The 19,699-nt window shown below is 39.1% G+C and overlaps 1 protein-coding gene across 2 annotated transcripts in view; it reads right to left on the bottom strand.

The window, feature by feature from the left end:
• LRRK2 (leucine rich repeat kinase 2) overlaps window positions 1–19,699 on the bottom strand; it is an 87,251-nt gene that overhangs the window by 53,960 nt on the left and 13,592 nt on the right. For both annotated transcript variants that reach the window (XM_081023385.1, XM_081023386.1), the window contains 8 exons: window positions 10,949–11,083; window positions 9,696–9,827; window positions 8,491–8,610; window positions 6,419–6,543; window positions 5,438–5,517; window positions 4,351–4,457; window positions 3,413–3,542; window positions 1,413–1,537 (listed from right to left, as the gene is read on the bottom strand). In XM_081023385.1, coding sequence (XP_080879511.1) covers window positions 1,413–1,537; window positions 3,413–3,542; window positions 4,351–4,457; window positions 5,438–5,517; window positions 6,419–6,543; window positions 8,491–8,610; window positions 9,696–9,827; window positions 10,949–11,083 — 954 coding nt within the window. The remainder of the gene's footprint in view (window positions 1–1,412; window positions 1,538–3,412; window positions 3,543–4,350; window positions 4,458–5,437; window positions 5,518–6,418; window positions 6,544–8,490; window positions 8,611–9,695; window positions 9,828–10,948; window positions 11,084–19,699) is intronic.

Below are 19,699 nucleotides of genomic sequence, written 5' to 3'. Positions count from 1 at the left end.
TACTTTATTTAGAGCATTCTCATGACTCAGTCATGAGAAAAGATGCCACACTAAAAATGCAGGCTAAATAAGCTACTGCAAGGGATAAATTACCACTGAATATTTCCCATTTTCAAAATGGAAAAAGCTGCAGGTTTCTATACCAGATAGTTACCAAGTTCATTTTGGATTTTTTTTAACCCAAACAACCTGATCCTAAACATGTTTACTCATAAATAACCCACTGTGTTCAGTGAAACTCACTTCCAAAAAACATGCTGAGAGATTACAGCATAATCTTTCTATTCTATTCAAACACAATTAGCAACTTAACAAAGTATCTTCTTTAGTATCAAAATAAACATTGCACATAAATATTGGCTACAGAAATATAGTGCATCACAGTAAACAGCTAAACAAATTATCCTCTAAATGTCAGGATGTAAAATACTACAAATGAGAAATGAACTAGGAGCTCTAAGTTCCATCTTTTTAAATGACATACATGATTGACTGTTAGGCAAAAGAAAATCAACTCACTTTTCCAAACCACCATACACTAATCAATCATACTATTAAGCAAATCAATCCAATTAAATTCCCGGTTTCCTGTACTGCAATACACAAAACTTAATCTAACGACAACTAAGGATACTTTCCATTCAATCTCACTCAAGCACACCATTACTTGACTGATTGTTGCAAGTGTGTCAAACACATCAGTACTCTAGTCTAAACCAATCTCAAATCACTCACCACGCTCTGCAAACACTCCCATAATTCAGTCTTACATCCTCAGTCAACAACTTTCACATGTCTACCTCATAAGCCCCACACAAACCTGGACAAATATTGGCATACAAGCAAGCAACAAAACACAAACACTTGTATTTCCCTTTCAGGTGAAAAAGTGGAAATGACACTTACACTAAATATATATAGAACCACAGACCCAGAATTTCCTGTGTCTTGGTGTGTGTATTTTTAGTGTATGTCTTTGCAACTTGAACTAAAACAGGTATGTGACACATTATGGATTAATTTGCATTTGTGAATTAATATGTATTGGTTTGATGTTTTCACTTTGAGTAAGTATATATTACAACCAGAATCCATCTAAAGTCAAAACACCTGTAACTTCTGTTAATTTCAATGGGAAAGTTAAGTACAGTACATACTTAAACCTTTCTCACATAAACCAATGGGACCTAAACATATAAAACTTTGTATATTTCCTACAACAACAAGTCCCCCTCCCCCACATAAAATCACTTGGCTTCCTATTAGCAGAAAATGATTAAGTTTTCATTTCCATCACTCTTTCATGAGATGCCATACAGCAAAATGACTAGGCAGCAGGCTCATTAACTCCTTATTTCTAGTTGCTCATTTAGATTATGATGTAAGCAAATATTCTTCATGCATTTTCTTACCTGAAGTCATAAAATGTAAAATAACTCTTAGTGCCTCCAGCTGTACAGATGGGGATGATTTATGCTTTCTCATAGCCTTTACAACTCTCGATGCCACTTCTGTCATTATATCCAGAGAGGGGAAACTGCAGGATCAACGAACCACATCCTCAAATACACATCTGTTTATTAAATATCCATTCATTTTTACATTATGAAATATTGCATAATCTGTTCTAAATTTTTGTGTATTATTTATGTATCCTGGCAAGGATCCAATATAATACACACCTATTTCCTTATACTGAAAAGGGCTGTGATCTTGTCGAACACCAGGCCCTCTCCACTCCAAAGCAGATTGCCATCCATGTGGCAATCTGGTCCTCAATGAAAGGGAATCAAATATCCTACTGGGCATGCTTTGGGCACACCTAACATAGTGCTTTGAAACCTGCTTGGACTAAAAAATACACAAACCACATATTCTTCAACATCATCGTCTTGATTTCACTACTTACATGCAGCTATGTGGAAAAGCCACTTTATAATCATTACATAGCAGTGGCTGTCACATGGTGAGATTGTGCAGTAATGTGGGGAGCAGTGCCCAAGACACACGGGTAGCTACTAAATATGATAAAATCCAGCATCAACCTGGGTGGGTGGTGGGAGGCCCCTTGACTTAGATCAGCAATGGAGGCCCTCTTGCCTGTGTTTCAGGCATAAGAGATCTGTTATGATGCAACATGAGAGATGCCTTCTCAGTGGTGGCACCTGCTAATGGAATGCCATTCCCCATGAGATATGTAGTAGTATCTGCCACATGTTTGAAAGAAATGTTTTTCCACAGACATTTGTAGAGCATTAGTGTAGCGTTTGCCCTCCTAGGTGTGTGACATCATCATACTGGGTTCATAGGGAAAGGGTTAACTAATTGTAAAATGACTAACCAATGGGAACCCAAGGGGCAGAGTTAACTGTGTATAAGGTTTAAGCACAGAGAGAATTTGTTAAGAGGAGTCAGAGTGGTTGAGAAGACAGTCTGGTGTTAGACGAGAGAGGGAAGATATGTCTGTGGGTTGGGCTAGTCTGGTGTGAGAGAGGGAGAGAATTTGTTAAGAGGAGTCAGTCAAACAGTTGAGATAATCAGTCAGAAGGTATTAGGAAGGTAAAGAGACTAAAGTTAAGATACTGACAGGAAAATTATCTGAGAAACCATAAACTTGATAATGTTTGTAAAATAAACTTGGTTTTTTTGGTTCACTTTTAACAACTGACTGGACTCAGTGTTTTACCAGAGAGTAACTGGTTGGTGGCAGCAGGGAAGCCATCACAGTGGTGGCACAGGGATCAATAGACTGTTAAATGTCCGGGGACCCTGTGTGATCGACACAATTAGTACTAGGATCTGGTTATGTGCTATGGTTTTGCTGTACTAGTTGTTGTGTTGATTTGGTATTTGCTCCTGTTTTTGTATTATGCACAACTATTTTGTTTTGTTGCGCCTCTCTCTGCGATTGTTTGTCAATGGAGGGTGGGTTAAAAGCAAGGAGAGTGTCTGTGAGTAACATCAAGGGTTTGAGTGTTTCCAGTTACCACACACCTTGCCCTTGGAAGCCTTATAAGAAGCTGCAGAAGGAGAGGGACACTAAGCAACATCATGGGAGGAATGTTTCTAGGACTAAGGTGAAACTGTGAAGCTCCCTTGTTATGTTTTCTATGGGATGCTTAAAGTTTAAGTGAGCTTCTTATATTTATTGTATAAAATGTGTTTTTGCTGTATTAATATATTTGCTACTGTTTTGCTGTATTAATGTGAAATTGATTTTTAGCATGTTTGAAATGCATCCCTGTTTCTTTGTTGTAAGCTGCCTTGAGCATGATTTCTTTTCCTGGAAAAGTGGCATACAAATCCAATGAATGAAATACAAAATTTAAACTTGCTCTAGGATATAATGATACATTTGCAAAATCATGGTTCTGATTTTGGGTGTGCCTATCGCAGAACTACATTTCGTTACCTTCCTTCAAAAGCACGGTTCAGCAGCTTGCAAGCACTTTCTGCAACTTCCGGGGAGTTGGAGTGTTTCTTCATAATCTCCAGCACATTCATGTGTATTCCTTTTGCCAGCAGAACTGTTCTAATATTTACTACAAGAAGAATAGGGTACTATATGAAAAAGAGCATGAATGTTGGCTGCAAACACCTACCTAACTTTTTCATTTTTACCCAAAAGGTAGTAGACATGTGTAACAATCTACTTCAGGTTGGATGCAGACTAAACGAACAGTTTGATTTAAGTCTACTCAGATGTGTGTTCTATTGAATTCAATCCAACTGACTCTCTGTTAAGTATGTAAGGGATGTGCAGTCTAAGTTAGGTGCACTACTGAAATCAACAGGACTTTGGTGCCATTGATATAAATGGTATAACGTGCAACCAATTTAGGCTGCAATCCCAACATCACTTACCTGGGAGTAATCCCTGTTGAATTTAATGGGATTTACTCCAGAGTAGATGTGATTTGGATTGCAGCCTTAGTGCAGATCTAGCCCACAATTGCCTGAGATTTGGAATGGGTTTGTGGAGCTGTTTGCAGGCTAACACCTGGAGACCAACAGAACTGATGACATATCATGCGGTGGAACATTTTTAAATACTTTTTTCTTCTTCTTTTTACTTTCCTTTTTTTCTCTTTACTTTTCTGTTATTGGTGTTTATAATTGGAGGGAGCAATGTGTCAGGTTGACAGCAGAGGATATTGGGGAACTGCATATCTAAAAGAATTTGTGAAAAAATCTAACCAACTATTATATTCACAGCCCCAAATTGTTAATTGTTTGTCGTCCTAGTTAAATCTTAAATTATCACTGGAATTTATATCTGACAAATTCAGCGTCAAGGACAGGTTTTGTGCTCCACTCCATCCTCAGGTTTAGTGTTACGCAATCCCTTACCACTTTGCTCCAGTAGAGTTGCCAAGGCATTTGCAGCAGCTTGAAATAATTCTTTTGAAGAATTATGCATCAACATGGATAGCATCATTTCTCTGTGGGCTGGGAATCTAATGCAAACAGAAAAGGATATGATAACAATCAAACATTGTTATAGCAAAAAGAGATGCCAATAAATGTTATTATTCTGTTCTAGCATCAAGTTATCACCATGCATCTTGGGCCAAAGTGCCATTCCAAAGCAGTCAGCAACTAAAAGCAACAAGGGTAATTTTTATTTATAATTTAACAAAGTCAGATTTTCATCTAACTTGTCAGTGTTTTCACCAGTTCTACCCCTGCTCCAAAGGTTAACGATGAACAAACTGTGCCAGAAAACATAGAAATGGTAAGGTTTAAGTTGTTGTTGTTGTTAATTCGATTTATATACTGCCCTTCATCATAAGATCTCAGGGTGGTTCACAGAATAAAATACAAGATAAAAACAAGTAAATAAGTAAAACAAAACAGCAAAACAATACCCCCCCTTTTCCACAGACACATTAAAAGGACTGTAAAATATTAGCCAAAGGCCTGGTTGAAGAGGAATGTTTTCACCTGGCACCTAAAAATATATAATGAAGGCACCAAACAAACCTCCCTGGCGAGAGCATTCCAAACAGAGAGTTCTACACACAAACCCTAGTCCAAGGGGATTCCCCTTATGTTCTTTCGTGTTTTACCCCTAGTACTGGCCACGGCTGGTTCTGGGAGGCTGTCGTCTTCCTGCACAGCCGGGGGAAGGGCTACCTCTGGCCGCACTGGACCTTACAGGTGAGGTGGGCCTCACCCACAAGATCAATTGGGGACAGGGGCATGACAGCTGCACCCAGTCTGGCCCTGGTGTATTTAAGGGAGCAGCTAGGTGCCGGCCTTCCTCTTTGCCAGGCAAGACAGAAATGCAGGAAGCAACAATACCAGTGTCACCAGAAGGCAGTCTCCTTCTCCCAGTTTAGATTCTTAAGACAAATGATATTGAAGAGGGAAAAAACAGATCTTGGGCTATAAATCTAGTGGTTCATATTTCCAAGCATTCAATTCGGCTACTAACTTTTTGTCTCCATCTCCAATCTTCTCATGAAGATTACGTTGGTACATAAGCAGATTGTTCAAAGCCCAACATGCAGCCTCCTAGTGAAGGAAGGAACAACAAAAGAAACTATTTGGTCAATAAATTCAATTAAACCTTTCCAAACTATTCCAAGAAGAATAATCAATATAATTCATGGCCACAGCATGCACTTCAATCTAAAGTGCTAAGACAATTTCACCATAGTGGCTGCTGTAACTGAGACGCAAGGGAGATTATTGTACTGTTGTTAATAAACGATGTGAGCTTAATCTGTAATGTAAAAAATTTTCCAAGTCAGTTTTGATGTCATGTGGATCACAGCATACAATACTTCACATGAACAGAGGAGTTTAATAAAATATGGCTTGTGGCTAAATTAGAAGGAATGACATCATATATTAGAATAAGACAAGCAGATACAATTGATATAATGGCCTTCTGTATTATCCTGGTTTAGTCTGGGAAGTACAAAATGTATCTGCTTGCTTATAAATCTGGACCAAACAAGATAGTCAAGCAGCAAGAGGTTAGGGATCAAGGAAGCCATAGCATTTAAGCTCCTCCATCCCAAGCCCCGGACTTCAAGCCCTTGGACCCTGCTCTCTGAACCACAGTAAAGCCAAGTCCAACTATGCTAACTACTGTCCCTGAGCTTCAGTTCCTCTCCAGTAAGATGAGAACAGAGAAATGAGAACAGAGAAATAAGAAATAAAACAGAGAAACGGTGAAAAAAACCAACCACTTCTGAGAACAAAACACACTGAAGATTGTAAGGTATGATTTGAAAATTAAGAATGCAAGACATTAAAAAAAATGCAATACATTATTGGCAGCAAATAAATGCTTAAGAAAAATATTTCTACCCAATTTTATTGTTGTTTCTTCTGGTTGCAATTTATATACAGCACATCATTTAGGACTCTTTTCATGTTTCCCAATTCTTTACCTGCAGTTTCTTACCTGTACATCTATATTCTTCCGATGCAATTTTAATGCTTTATAACAGGCTTCCAGCCAACACAATTCTTTTTCTTCCTCCTCCACCTCCTCCTCTTCCAAGTCTCTGCTTAAAAATATTGTTTCCGCTTGGGGGAAAAGTTATTTATTCGCATTTTGAAAATATGAATATTCCCTTGTTTTCACACTCTAGAACAGACTACTGAAGGTGATGAAACACAATGATCAAAAAACTGCTTATCATTAGAAAAGCCAAAAGCACAATGACATATTTATAGCAGAAGCATTTTAACAGAAGCTTCAGCAAGCTACCATTTGACTCAAGAATTTAAGACAGCAACTGAATTCTGTTAAAGCTGAAACCCCATCACTGGTATTAATGGGCATTTTGATACAGAATGGTATTCATTAAAACTTTAGACTGTGAGCTCCATGTGCATGGCCAGGATTTGGGATGGGGGCACGCTCCATGTTAGGAGGGGCAGACTTCATGTTAGAGTGGGAGCAGAACCTCAGTTAGTTAAGTGTTTTTATTGATTTACTTGATCTAGGTGAGGCAGCTGCCAGTCCCATGGTGTGTTCCTATTATCTACAATTTGCTTTTCTTTCAGCCAGAAGATGCTTTAAAATTAAAAGCAAGCTTATGACTGCTAAGACTATGTGTTAGGTCTGTCTTCTATTCCAAGTATTTAGCTGCTTGACTGTCTTAGTCTTAACTGATTAAAACTATTACACTCAAACAAAGATGGTTTGAGGTTATTTAATACAGCTAATATGTTGTCTTAAAAGGAGATGACACTCATTTGCAAAGACACCTTCCTATCTGACCACAAGAAGCCAAACTCTGCAACCACAAGCATATGAAATGCTCACAACCTGCTCCTCCAGGCAAACAAAATGATCATTTGCATATATATTTTTATCCAGCACTCTGCTTATTCATCTCTTGCTTCTGCCTTCCTCATTTTTTAAAAAAGAATTTTTTTTGAAGAATTCTGGAGATTTACCATTTACTAAGCCTTCTCAGGTTTTCTGCTACAGGTTTTCAGCTACATGCGTTGTTTTAGGCCAGAATGGGAATGGTTGCCCTCTTGACAGGGTAAGCAGAAGACGGCCATTCTCCTCTCCCTTTTTAAAAGTCCCAAACACAGTGTGGCTTCTCTGTGTCTCACCAGCAAGAGAGCACACACAGAGCGGTAGAAAAATAAATAAATACAAGAAGAGAAACTCTATGGCACATGATCCACCTCATAGGATGGGTGCACACAGAAAGGCTGTAAGATGCAAAGGTTGAGGAAAATTTCAGGGAGAAAGGAAAGCCCCTGTGCTGCTGACATGATTGCATAAGAAGTCAAGGGAAGTTGGTGGCCTGCCTGGTAACCTGACTGGAGATGAGGAAGCTATCAGGAGTCTGGATAGAGAAGAAGGGAAACAAAGAACTGGAATATCTGTTATGAGGTGCCAAAGCAACATTGCCCAAAGCATCCTGCTCATGGTCAATACCTGCTCCATCCATAACCTGTGGGATAATTACATGGATTACAGCTATCATGTTGGAAGTCTCCATTAGCTTCAAACATGGGGACCTCAACAATATTTTGTGAGGAACAGGGTCAGGAGCCCCTCCATCCTTTAGGAAGAACATGGATGATTCAACAGGATGTGGCTGCTTTCAGCAGCAAGCAAGAACGTGCTGATCAGCTCTAACAAGAAGTGATCAATGGGCTGCAAAGGGGATACAAAGAAAGTGGCCATCGATTCAGAAAAGTGGAAAACACAATAGTGATTTGGGGCAGAGGGGTTCCAGCAAAGTGTTTATAGAGTCCTTTAGAGCAGTCTTCCCCAACCGGCTGCTGTCCAAATATTTTGGATTCCAACTCCTATTTGCTTGGCCAAATGTCAGGGATTATGGGAGTTTTAGTCCAACAAAATCTAAAGGGCAGCATATTGGGGAAGACTGGTCTACCTTTTTCCTTACTGAGCAAGCTGTTGTTCTTTCAATTTTGCAGTCACATATGACAAAAATATTCTATCAGCAGAGAAACATCATTTCTTTAACTTATACAGCTACTTACTGAGAAGAGCCAAGCAACTGAGGCCTGCAGCCTGCAGCTTTGCACTAGCAGGGTATTTTCCAACAGCTGTTACAATGAATTGATGTACATCATTCAATACCAGGATATTGAAAAAGTTTTCTGTATACAAGAGATTAAAAAAAGCTAACTGAGTCGCATGCAAACACTGGATGCGTGCATTTTACACACATACTGTGCAGCAATAGCCGTCATATGAAGAAGAAAATATAAATTCATGCAAAGTAAATACAATTTTTCAATCAATGGCCCCAAAATTCTCCTTTTGAAACAACTATGAGTTGTTTTTATCTGAACATAGTTGCAAAAGTGGGGGTACATGAACTGGGGTGATAGTGGCTGCAATGGGAAAACCTTGTTGCTTTAGGGAAGGTCAAATAGATAGCTCTGTCCAATCCCTTGCCTGCTTTCTGTTCCTTCTGAGGAATCACAACTATTCAAAGGCATTTAAGATTGGTTTTGGTTTTGCAGTTGTGGCTCTGTAGCCCTCCAGATGTGACTGGACTATATTTCTGAACACCCTGACCATTGATCATGTTGGCTGGGACTAACAGGAGCTGGACTCCAACATCTGGAGGGCCACAGGTTCCATATCCCTGCTTTAAAAAGGAAACAGTCCCAAGGAGTCAAATTCAAATCTTGAAACCAAAAGCTATGCTTCTACCGGGAAAATCCCTCCCAAGCAGTACCAATCTGACACATTAAATAATGTGGCGTTTTGTTTTGTTTTTCTGGTGAGGCAGCAAATCTAAACACACAACTGTGAGCAGGCCTCTCCTCAATTTCTTCTCACACAAAAGGGGGTTCTTCCTTTGATTAAGGCAGCTATACCCAGAAGAGAAAAGGCCTGAACAAATGAGACCTTTTCAGATTATGTAAGTGCCCAAGATCCAAAGAACTCCTTGGATCTTTAGTGAGTGCTTCTGTGCATTCACTGGGGTTTCACAGCTTTATTTTCAACTGCAGCTTCTCTTGCTGCACTGGAGGCTGCTCCCCCAAAGTCCCCTGAGCTTCAGGAAATATTGTCAGGCAGCATAACATGCTCTCTTAGAAAGAAGGGCTTCAGAAGCTCCTCTATATTCATGGAGCTCTTTCTGCACCCTTTTTACTACTATTTTTCTCTACAGTTAAATCCAGTTTACTCCAGAAATATCACCCATGTTAAATAAAGGGGATCATGTTCTCACCCAATGCAAGTTTGTGCAACAAGCAGCAGCTCACTTCCTGAATTGCTTCATTGTCGGGGAAATCTTTCATCATTTCAACGATGACATTGTAACACCTCACATTTCCAGACATAAGAATTTCTGCATTGCTAGCTGAATACAACAGAAAGAATAAACTTATTTGAGAGAAGAAGAAAGATTCATGCACAAGTGTTCTTTTAAAATTGACTGATGGGAATATTAATTCATTGTAAGACTGAAGTGCACAACAAAATCACCTTGCGTATTTCTACTGCTAGACCAAGCATGGTTTTTTCCCCTGCATTCTGAACAGAACATTCACAATATCTTAGGCAAACATACAGTTTCAATGTACTGTTATAATGTTCAACACAGAATTCTGAGAAACCTTTATTTTCAAATGTTTTCCACTTTAGCTTTGGCATGCCAGCTGTAGGCTGAGCAGAAAAGAGTGCCAGCAGCCACTATTTCAAAGGCTGACACCCACCCAAAAAAGAATCTCAGTGTGTTGTGTTGAACCTTCCAGTTGTGCTTAGCTCTGTTTCATGCACTGCTTTACTATACTTCCAATTTTTCACTCCATATCTCCAGGCCAGGAAAAGCTTTGCCTGCTTAATCTCTACATTAGGAACATAGGTAAAAGGTAAAGGTAAAGGATCCCTGGACGGCTAAGTCCAGTCGAATTTAACTATGGGGAACCAGCATTTGTCCGCAAACAACTTTCCAGGTCATATAGCTAGCATGATTAAACCTATTAAGTATTATACTCATGAGCGCTATGGTACAGGAAACATGACCAGGAGGCTGTGGGGAGCCCTGCCACTGCTACAAGCAGCAGCTAACCTTTTAAAATTATTTTTAAGAAAGTGAAAAGATGAATGAGAAGAAACCTCCTATAAACCTCATATAAAGTAAGGCAAGTCACTCCCAAAAAGTTTTATGGAAGTTTTATGAAATTTGCACATAGTCAATCTCTACTCACTCTTGTTTTCATGCAGTACAAATGGTTTCACAAAGAGGATGTGAATTTCAGTACAGCTGTTATACTGAGGAATTGAGCCAAAACAAAGGCAGCACCCATCTTTCAGTTCAGAAATAATTTTCAGACATCAAATACAGATCAGAGCACACCAATGATCTCTCTTTTAGGAACTGCCCTTCATTTGCAAGTCCAGACAGGAACTGCTGATTAATTCTTAAGGGCACACCCTCACCCCATGCACACTCTGAATATTAAAAACGACAATACTTACGTGGTCCTGCCAATGAATGTAAAGACAACAGGGCAAGGAGTACTAAGTTTTCTTTTTTGGGGAATTTTTTGAGCACATTCAGTATGATCATGTGATCTCTGTCCTCAACAAATTCAATCAGCTGCTCCTCTGGAACTGAATTTTAAAAATAAAGATGTAAAGACATAAGCTCTTTGATATATGTGTAAATTTTCATTCACTGAAGGCAAACTAAGGATACACCTGGGACAACACAAGAGCAGTCTACCAGCACCAGACCACTATCCATGCTTTCTTCTTCTTTCCAAAGCAAACCTGACTGTTCTAAAGTATAATGAGCAAATGATAGAAGGAATTATGATTCAGGTGAGTTAACAATAGGGAAGAAAAATTAAGAGTGAAGCTAGGGAGACACGAGCCTGTTAAGAAAAATAAAACAGACTCCCAAGCCCAGAGGAAGTACAGTGGTACCTTGGTTCTCAAACTTAATCCGTTCCAGGAGTCCGTTTGACTCCCGAAACCATTCAAAAACCAAGGCACGGCTTCCAATTGGCTGCAGGAGCTTCCTACACCCAATCGGAATCCGCAGAAGCCCCATCAGATGTTAGGCTTCCAAAAAACGTTCACAAACCAGAACACTTACTTCCGAGTTTGCGGCATTTGGGAACCGATTTGTTCGAAAAACTAAGCCGTTTGGGACCCAAGGTTCCACTGTACCTGCTTTAGCATCCAAACTTCCTCTATTTCATCTTCACCCACTTCCCTTCTTGGCGACCTCTCTGCTGCAACTTCGAGTTTCATCCATCCCGATCCTCCACATCTGAACTGGTAAAGGTATCTCCTCTTTTATGAATGGATTTCTCCATTCACCTGTGTCATTTCAATCTTCCAATGTTACACAACTAACGTGAGCAGACCACTTGTGTGAGCGCTTATTTTTATTTGATTACTTACCCACTCTTTATCTAAGGTGGGAGTGTGTGAGCTGGTTGTTGCTAACTTCTTCATTGGTTCTGTTTTAGCAAAAAATACTTCTACATCTCCTCCACCTGAGAGATGTGCCAACTCGGGACAGGAGCACAGTCTGCACATCTCCTAGGCAGTGGAAGCCACAGGTTTTTGGTTTTTTGGGGGGGTGGTTCAGCAGGAAGAAAATTATTTCCCCTTGTTTAGAATGTGTGCTGGTTGTCTGCACAATAGGAATTTTGTACAGGATAGAGAGGAAAAGGAATAGGAAGAGTGACACATTTCCATTTCCTGTCTGGTCCAAAATATAGTTTTCATGAATGCCTGATTCTTCCTGTACACACCAAATGTATTTACTCCACTGTATTTCAACTCCCCTCCCTAGGGAATTCTTTCTAGCTCTAGCTATTGCCTTGATACTAATAATAGTTGTTGGGTATGAGCTCTGGTGAACAAAAACAAGACCATTAACTACAAAAGTGACTTTTTATTTTATTTACTTTCCACATAGCAGCATGCAGGAGGCTTTTGAACACAGAACACAGGAAACTGCCATATACTGAGTCAGACCACTGGTCCATCTAGATCAGTATTGTCCACGCTGATTAGAAGCAGGTTTCCACGTTTTCAGACCAAGGTCCCTCCTAGACCTACCTGAAGATTCTGGATATTGTACCTGGGGCCTTGTGTGTGCTAAGCACGCACTCTATCGCTGAGTTGCAGTCCTTACTGATGAACCAACTTTATACAATTTTATTTTTATTATCGGACTTCCGGTCGGCGCCATCGGTTAATGGCGGATTTCCCTCCGAGCTCCGGAGGGGATCTGCTTTACAAGTTCGGGTCCTGTCGCTACGGCGAAGCGAGGACCCTCAAAAATTACAGGCGCGGAAGCCTGTGAACAAGGAGGCTCGGTGGGCACCATCGCGCCCCCCCGAAATCGCAAGGGAGCCTTTTTAAAGGCTCCGGAACGGCAGCGGGGGGAGAAGCGGTGCTGAGAGCCGCTACCCAGCTTGTGAAGCGAAGCCGCATCGCCATAGCCGGAGAGCGCCGATTCCTTCCTGAAAATTGGATTATAAAGTAAAACCTGTGAGTAAGACTGAGACCTAATTGGGATTTACAATTATCTTTTTGAAATTTGGCTGAAAACGGGATCGGCTTAAAGTAAGGAAGTCAGCCTTTCCCGGACTGCATAAGGATAAAGCAAAGAAGGATTAAAAGCTGCAACCATTGAGAGATCGCAAAGAGCTAAGAGAACCAGACATAAACTGTGAATTTTCCCCCTTTTGGTAGGCAGGAGCAAAAGGGGGAGGAATTTGTGATTAGAACCTGCCAGAAAAGGATTTTAAAAATTTTTTACCGCTGTGTCAAACACCCCTGAAACGGACTGCCGGGGCAAAGGATCCTGGAGAGAGAGAACTGTCAGTGAGCTGTCACTTGGATTGTTACATTGTTTTAAACTACTCAGCTCAGGAGAGATATTAAATTACTGGTTTGTTGAACTCTGAAAATATAAGAACTGTTACAATTGACTATTGGGAAACCTCAGGGGAATTTTTGACTGTAAGACATTTTGTTTAGTTTTGGAAACTTTCTTCCCCTAGAGGGCATTTTGATAACTGTTGCAAATTGGGCTGTAACTACTAAGGCAGTGGAAATTTCCCTTGAAAAACAACTAACAGCTGCGAGAGTGACCTTGGCTAGGCATGAGTGGTGCACCAGAAGAGACAACAACCAGGTCTGGGAGACAATACAAAGCAAAATCTTCACAGCGAAGAGTTTCAGTCCCAGGCATCCCAGTGGCACCAGCTGCAACTGGTCAGACAAGAACAATAATGTCATCAGATCCTGTAACACAAGCTTTGGTTAAAATAAACGAGTCTTTGGAATCTTTGACAAAGCAGGGGGCGGAAAATAGTAGAAAATTGACAGAACTCTCAATTAAACTTGATCAGAATACACAAAGTGTGAATGAATTAGGGAAAAGGGTGACATCTAATACAGAATCTATTAATAAAATATTAGAGGACTCTGCCAATATACGTAAAATCGCAGAAGAAGCCAAAGTCTCTGCTGATGAGGCTAAAGTCTCGGCGGATGCTACACAGGAAAAAATTGTACCAGTTTGCAAAAAGTTAGAAGATCATACATTGGCCCTGTCTATGCTTGAATTGCAGAGGAGAGATAGAAATTTAAGACTACGAGCGGTGCCTGAAAGTGAAGGAGACAACTTGGCGAACTTCCTTTCTAAAGAATTTTCGGATTTTTGGCAACAGGAGTTAGAGAAGGAAGAAATTAAAATAGTCACTGCTTTTAGACTGGGAAGAGCACAAGGCAGGAAGAAGCCAAGGGATTGCCTAATAACATTAGGATCAAGAGAGGAGAGAGATAAAATATTGAGCCTGCATTTTCAAAGAACACTCGAGATTGAAAAGTCTTTTGTGGAGATTTTTAAAGATATCCCAAAGGAAATCCTAGACGCAAGAACATACTATAAAGAACTGGTCGGATTGCTGAAGAAGAACGAAGTACCTTTCAGGTGGGAATTCCCGCAAGGCCTATCTTTTAAATTCAAAGGTAGGAAAATAAGGATAAGATCAGTAGAAGATCGAGATCAATTTCTAAATCACTACAGGGAAGACCTTCTGAAAGGAACAGTCGGAGAGGAAATAACATCAGAAACGAAAGACGCAACAGACATTTTAAACTTGACGTTTGGACTGAAATCACCGACAGAAGAAGAACAACTACTCGGAGCGACAGGAGGTAAATAGCTTCAGGATGGCCCTGCAACTTCTAAGTTGGAATTGTAATGGACTTAACCTTCCGCGAAAGAGGAAAAATATATTCCATTTATTGAAAAAAGAGCAGTTGGACTTAATTTGTTTACAGGAAACTCATATAACAAGATTGCATAGGAAACTACTCGTCAATAAGAGATTAGGCCAAGAATTTATTTCATCGGATAAAGTTAAGAAAAGAGGAGTGGTAATCTATGCAAAAGAAAAACTTTCCCCAAAGTTTATATTTAAAGATGAACAAGGAAGATATTTGGCAATTGAAGTGCAAATTCAAGGTGAAAAATTTTTGATACTAGGGATCTACGCACCTAATGAAGGGAAGTCAGAATTTTTTAAGAAGTTGCATGAGACATTGTTGGACTATTTGGATTACAAATTAATTATGATGGGAGATATGAATGGAGTGGTATCTACAAATATGGACAAAGCACAAAGACAGGTAATCACCAGAGATGGGAGACTACCAAAGACTTTCTTTGAAATGACTGAAAATATGGACTTGATTGATATTTGGAGAACAAGGAATCCTCTCGAGAGAGAGGGAACCTTCTTCTCTGAAGCAATGATGACCTGGACCAGAATTGATCAAATCTGGATTACTAGTGGGTTGGCTCCAAAGATTAAGAAAGTGGAAATCTGCCCAAAGACTTGCTCCGACCATAACGCCGTGAAGATGGAGATGAAATTTACAACAACTGGTCAATTCAGATGGAGGATGAATGACACCCTGTTTCGAGATGAGGAGATCCACAGAAAGGCCCAAAAAACTCTAAAGGACTATTTTGAAATAAATTTAAAAACTGATGTAGAAAAAAGAGTGATCTGGGACGCAAGTAAAGCAGTGATGCGAGGATTTCTAATTCAACAAAATTCAGTAAAAAAGAGAAAGCAAAATGAGAAGAAGGACAAGATCTTGGAAAAGATAAAAGGAGAGAAGAAATTGAGATCAAAACCAAAGTCCCAGGAGATTTTGAGAGAGATTAAGTTATACCAGACACAATATATGGAATTGATGAATCAAGAGATTGAATGGAAGATAAAACAAATGAGACAAAAGACATTTGAATCTGCAGATAAATGTGGTAAGCTTCTGGCTTGGCAATTGAAGAAAAGACAGAAACTAAACACAGTTACAAGCCTAGAAGTGGATGAAAAGAATATATCTAAACCTAACGAGATAAGAAACTGTTTTTTGAGTTATTTTAAAAAACTATATTCACAAGGACCGCAGAAGGAGGAGGATATAGATGAATTCCTTAAAAAGTATGGACTACAAAAAATCTCTCACCAAAGTAAGGTGGATCTAAACCAGAGAATAACAGATCAAGAGATAGAGGGTGCCATTCAGAACATGCAACTGGGCAAATCTCCAGGACCAGATGGACTGACTTCCAGATACTATAAAGCTTTGAAGGAGTGGTTGGTACAACCATTAAAGGAAGTCTGTAATGAGATCTTAGAGGGGAAAAGGGCACCAGAATCGTGGAAAGAAGCGTATATTACACTCATACCAAAGACAGAGACTGAAAAGACTCAACTTAAGAACTACCGCCCAATATCATTACTTAATGTGGATTATAAAATTTTTGCGTACATTCTGGCAAAAAGACTGAAAAGAGTGTTGATGGAGAAGATTCATAAGGACCAAGCAGGCTTTCTCCCAAAAAGGCATTTATCAGACAACGTGAGGAACATAATAGACATTTTGGAATTATTAGAGGTGAACATAAACACTAAAGCAGTTCTGATCTTTGTGGACGCGGAGAAAGCCTTTGACAATATTTCTTGGAGTTTTATGAAAAAGAATCTTCATGGGATGGGGGTAGGCCAAGGATTCGAGAATGGTATGGGTGCCATATACGCTGAACAAAAGGCTAAGTTGATTGTAAATAATGTGATAACTGAAGAATTTAAAATAGAAAAAGGGACACGACAGGGGTGCCCAATTTCCCCATTACTTTTTATTTCTGTTCTGGAGGTGTTGCTAAATATGATTAGAGATGACCAGCAGGTTAAAGGTGTACAGGTCGGAGCCAAACATTACAAGTTAAGGGCCTTTGCAGATGATTTAGTACTTACTTTACAAGAGCCAGACACTAGTACAAAAAGGGTGTTGGAGCTAATTCAAGAATTTGGTCAGGTGGCCGGATTTAAATTGAATAAACAAAAGACTAAAGTTTTGGAAAAAAATTTAACAGTCATGGAGAGGGAGAAGTTTCAGAATGAAACAGGTTTGACAGTGGTAAAGAAGGTGAAATACCTAGGGGTTTATTTGACATCTAAGAATTTGAACTTGTATAAAGACAATTATGAAAAATGTTGGTCGGAAATTAAAAAAGATCTAGAAATATGGTCAAATTTGAAATTGTCAATGTTAGGCCGAATTGCAGTTATTAAGATGAATGTATTGCCTAGAATGCTATTTTTGTTCCAAACATTACAAATTCTTGACAAGATAGACTGTTTCAAGAGGTGGCAGAAGGATATTTCGAAATTTGTCTGGCAGGGCAAAAAGCCCAGAATAAAATTTAAAATACTGACGGATGCAAAAGAAAGAGGGGGGTTTGCCCTGCCGGACTTAAAACTGTATTATGAAGCAGCAGCATTTTGCTGGCTGAAAGAATGGATGCTCCTTTAGAATACAGATATCTTGGACTTAGAAGGTTTTAACAATACATTTGGTTGGCATGCATATTTATGGTATGATAAAATTAAGGTGCATAGGGCCTTCAAAAATCATATTGTCAGAAAAGCATTATATAACGTTTGGATAAGATATAAAGATTTGTTGGAAAGTAAAACCCCTAGATGGTTGTCACCTTTGGAGGCTACGGCGTTGAAAAAGCTTAATATGGAAGCCGAATGGCTAAAGTATTGGGAAATTTTGGAACAAGATGGAGATAAGTTGAAGTTACAGAGTTATGAGAAATTGAAACCCAAAGTTCGAGATTGGCTCCATTATTATCAAATAATGGAGGTGTCTAAACAAGACAGGAAAATTGGCTTCCAGGTGGAGAAATCAAAATTAGAAACTGAACTGTTAGAACCCAATACTAAGAATTTGTCAAGAATGTATAATCTGCTGCTGAAATGGAATACACAAGATGAAACAGTTAAATCAGCTATGATTAAGTGGGCACAGGACATTGGTCATAACATTATGTTTGCTGACTGGGAATGGTTGTGGAACACCGGTATAAAATTTACGGCATGTAATGCCTTAAAGGAAAATATTATGAAAATGATCTATAGGTGGTACATGACCCCAGTCAAGCTAGCAAAAATTTATCATTTGCCTGATAATAAGTGTTGGAAGTGTAAAGAAACTGAAGGTACTTTCTATCACCTTTGGTGGACGTGCCCGAAGATTAAGGCTTTCTGGGAAATGATATATAATGAAATGAAAAAGGTACTTAAATGTACTTTCCCGAAGAAACCAGAAGCCTTTCTCTTGGGCATTGCCGGCCAATTGGTGTTAAAGAAAGATAGAACCTTTTTTATGTATGCTACGACAGCAGCAAGAATACTCATCGCAAAGTATTGGAAGACAGAACTACCCACCTTGGAAGAGTGGCAGATGAAGGTGATAGACTATATGACATTGGCTGAGATGACTGGCAGAATCCGTGAGCAGGGGAAAGAGACGGCGGAAGAAGATTGGAAGAAATTTAAAATTTATCTTAAGAACTATTATAAAATTGAGGAATGTTAAAATGTCGAGGTTTGGAGAAAGAAAAGGAGATTACAGCGACATAAGATTAAGCTGAAGAAAAGAATAAGAAAAAATATATTTGATAAAATTATTTAGAATTTGCTGAAATAATTTTGGAAATTGGGATGTAGGAAGGGGAGGTTTGGGGGAGTCCGAGAAGAGAGGGATATGAAAAAAAGGTTATGAAATTATACATGTTTGTATGTCTTTTTATTTGTTTGTATTGTTTAAAACTTTTCTGTAAAATCAATAAAAAAAAAATTTTAAAAAAAAAAATTTATTTTTATTATCATCTTCCAAACAAAACACAAGTCAGAACAAAGGTCTCTGGACTGTCGTATAATTAAAGGATAGTAGATAGACAATCTCCAAATAAAATTAGATTTTAAAAATAAAAGTCTACTAGGAAGTTCTGAAATCTCTACTGTACATGGCAAATTGTGGAAAGAATAATGTGTAACGCCTTTTTGGCATCAAACAAGGTTTTTGACTTCGATCTGCTTACAGAAAATGATTTTTTTTAAAAACAAAACTGTACCATTTTCAGAAGAGGATTTCCAAGGTTAAAATAGATTTTTCGGCATGAACTGATCAGTTTTTGGTGCTATTAACTAAATGTTAAATTCACAAAAACTGTGGGTGGATGCTTAACAGGCCAAGCTCTGCCACAAGATCCAAGAGATACCCATGATCCAGATACAGCATTTGTGTATTGATCGCATGCCATTACCACTCCTGCTGCTGTGTCACAGAAGATTTGCAGCTGGCCACAGCAGTCACAAAGTTTTCCAGACACAAGCAAAGCAGCACTAAAGGCAACTGCATAGCACCTCTTTTATGCCTTGGGTTTTACAGTGCTTGGCAGGGCAAGAAATGTATTTAAAGGAATGAAGGGTGGGATCTGCTTTGACACCAATCAGTAGACAGACAGGTTAATTAAAGACTATAAAGGTACCAATTCAACATCAAGTGATCTGGGATATGTGTCCTTGTTTACTGGACAGTCTGTAGCTCCCTGCACCAGTGATGATGCAGATATCCACACACTCCTGCGGCTGTCAATCTTAGAAGAGGTGGTTTCTTTAATTAATATCACCTTGGCTAATCAACTCTTCTTGTAAGCAGCAGCTTACAATTGCAGGTTGTAATTGCTACCCACCCAGAACTACTGCTGTCACTTTATTTTCCAAAACAGTGCTAGGAAAATGAGTAATTTAAATGATTCAGCTGAGAATTTAACTACACAGTATTTTCTTCCGGAACACCTTATTTCACAAACATATTTCCTGTTTC

This window comes from Podarcis pityusensis (genome assembly GCF_964106645.2).
Source record: "Podarcis pityusensis genome assembly, chromosome: 10".
In the NCBI taxonomy this organism is placed as follows: Eukaryota; Metazoa; Chordata; class Lepidosauria; order Squamata; family Lacertidae; genus Podarcis; species Podarcis pityusensis.
The sequence above is the reverse complement of the archived record's forward strand: the minus strand, read 5'-3'. Positions and strand labels throughout refer to the sequence as shown.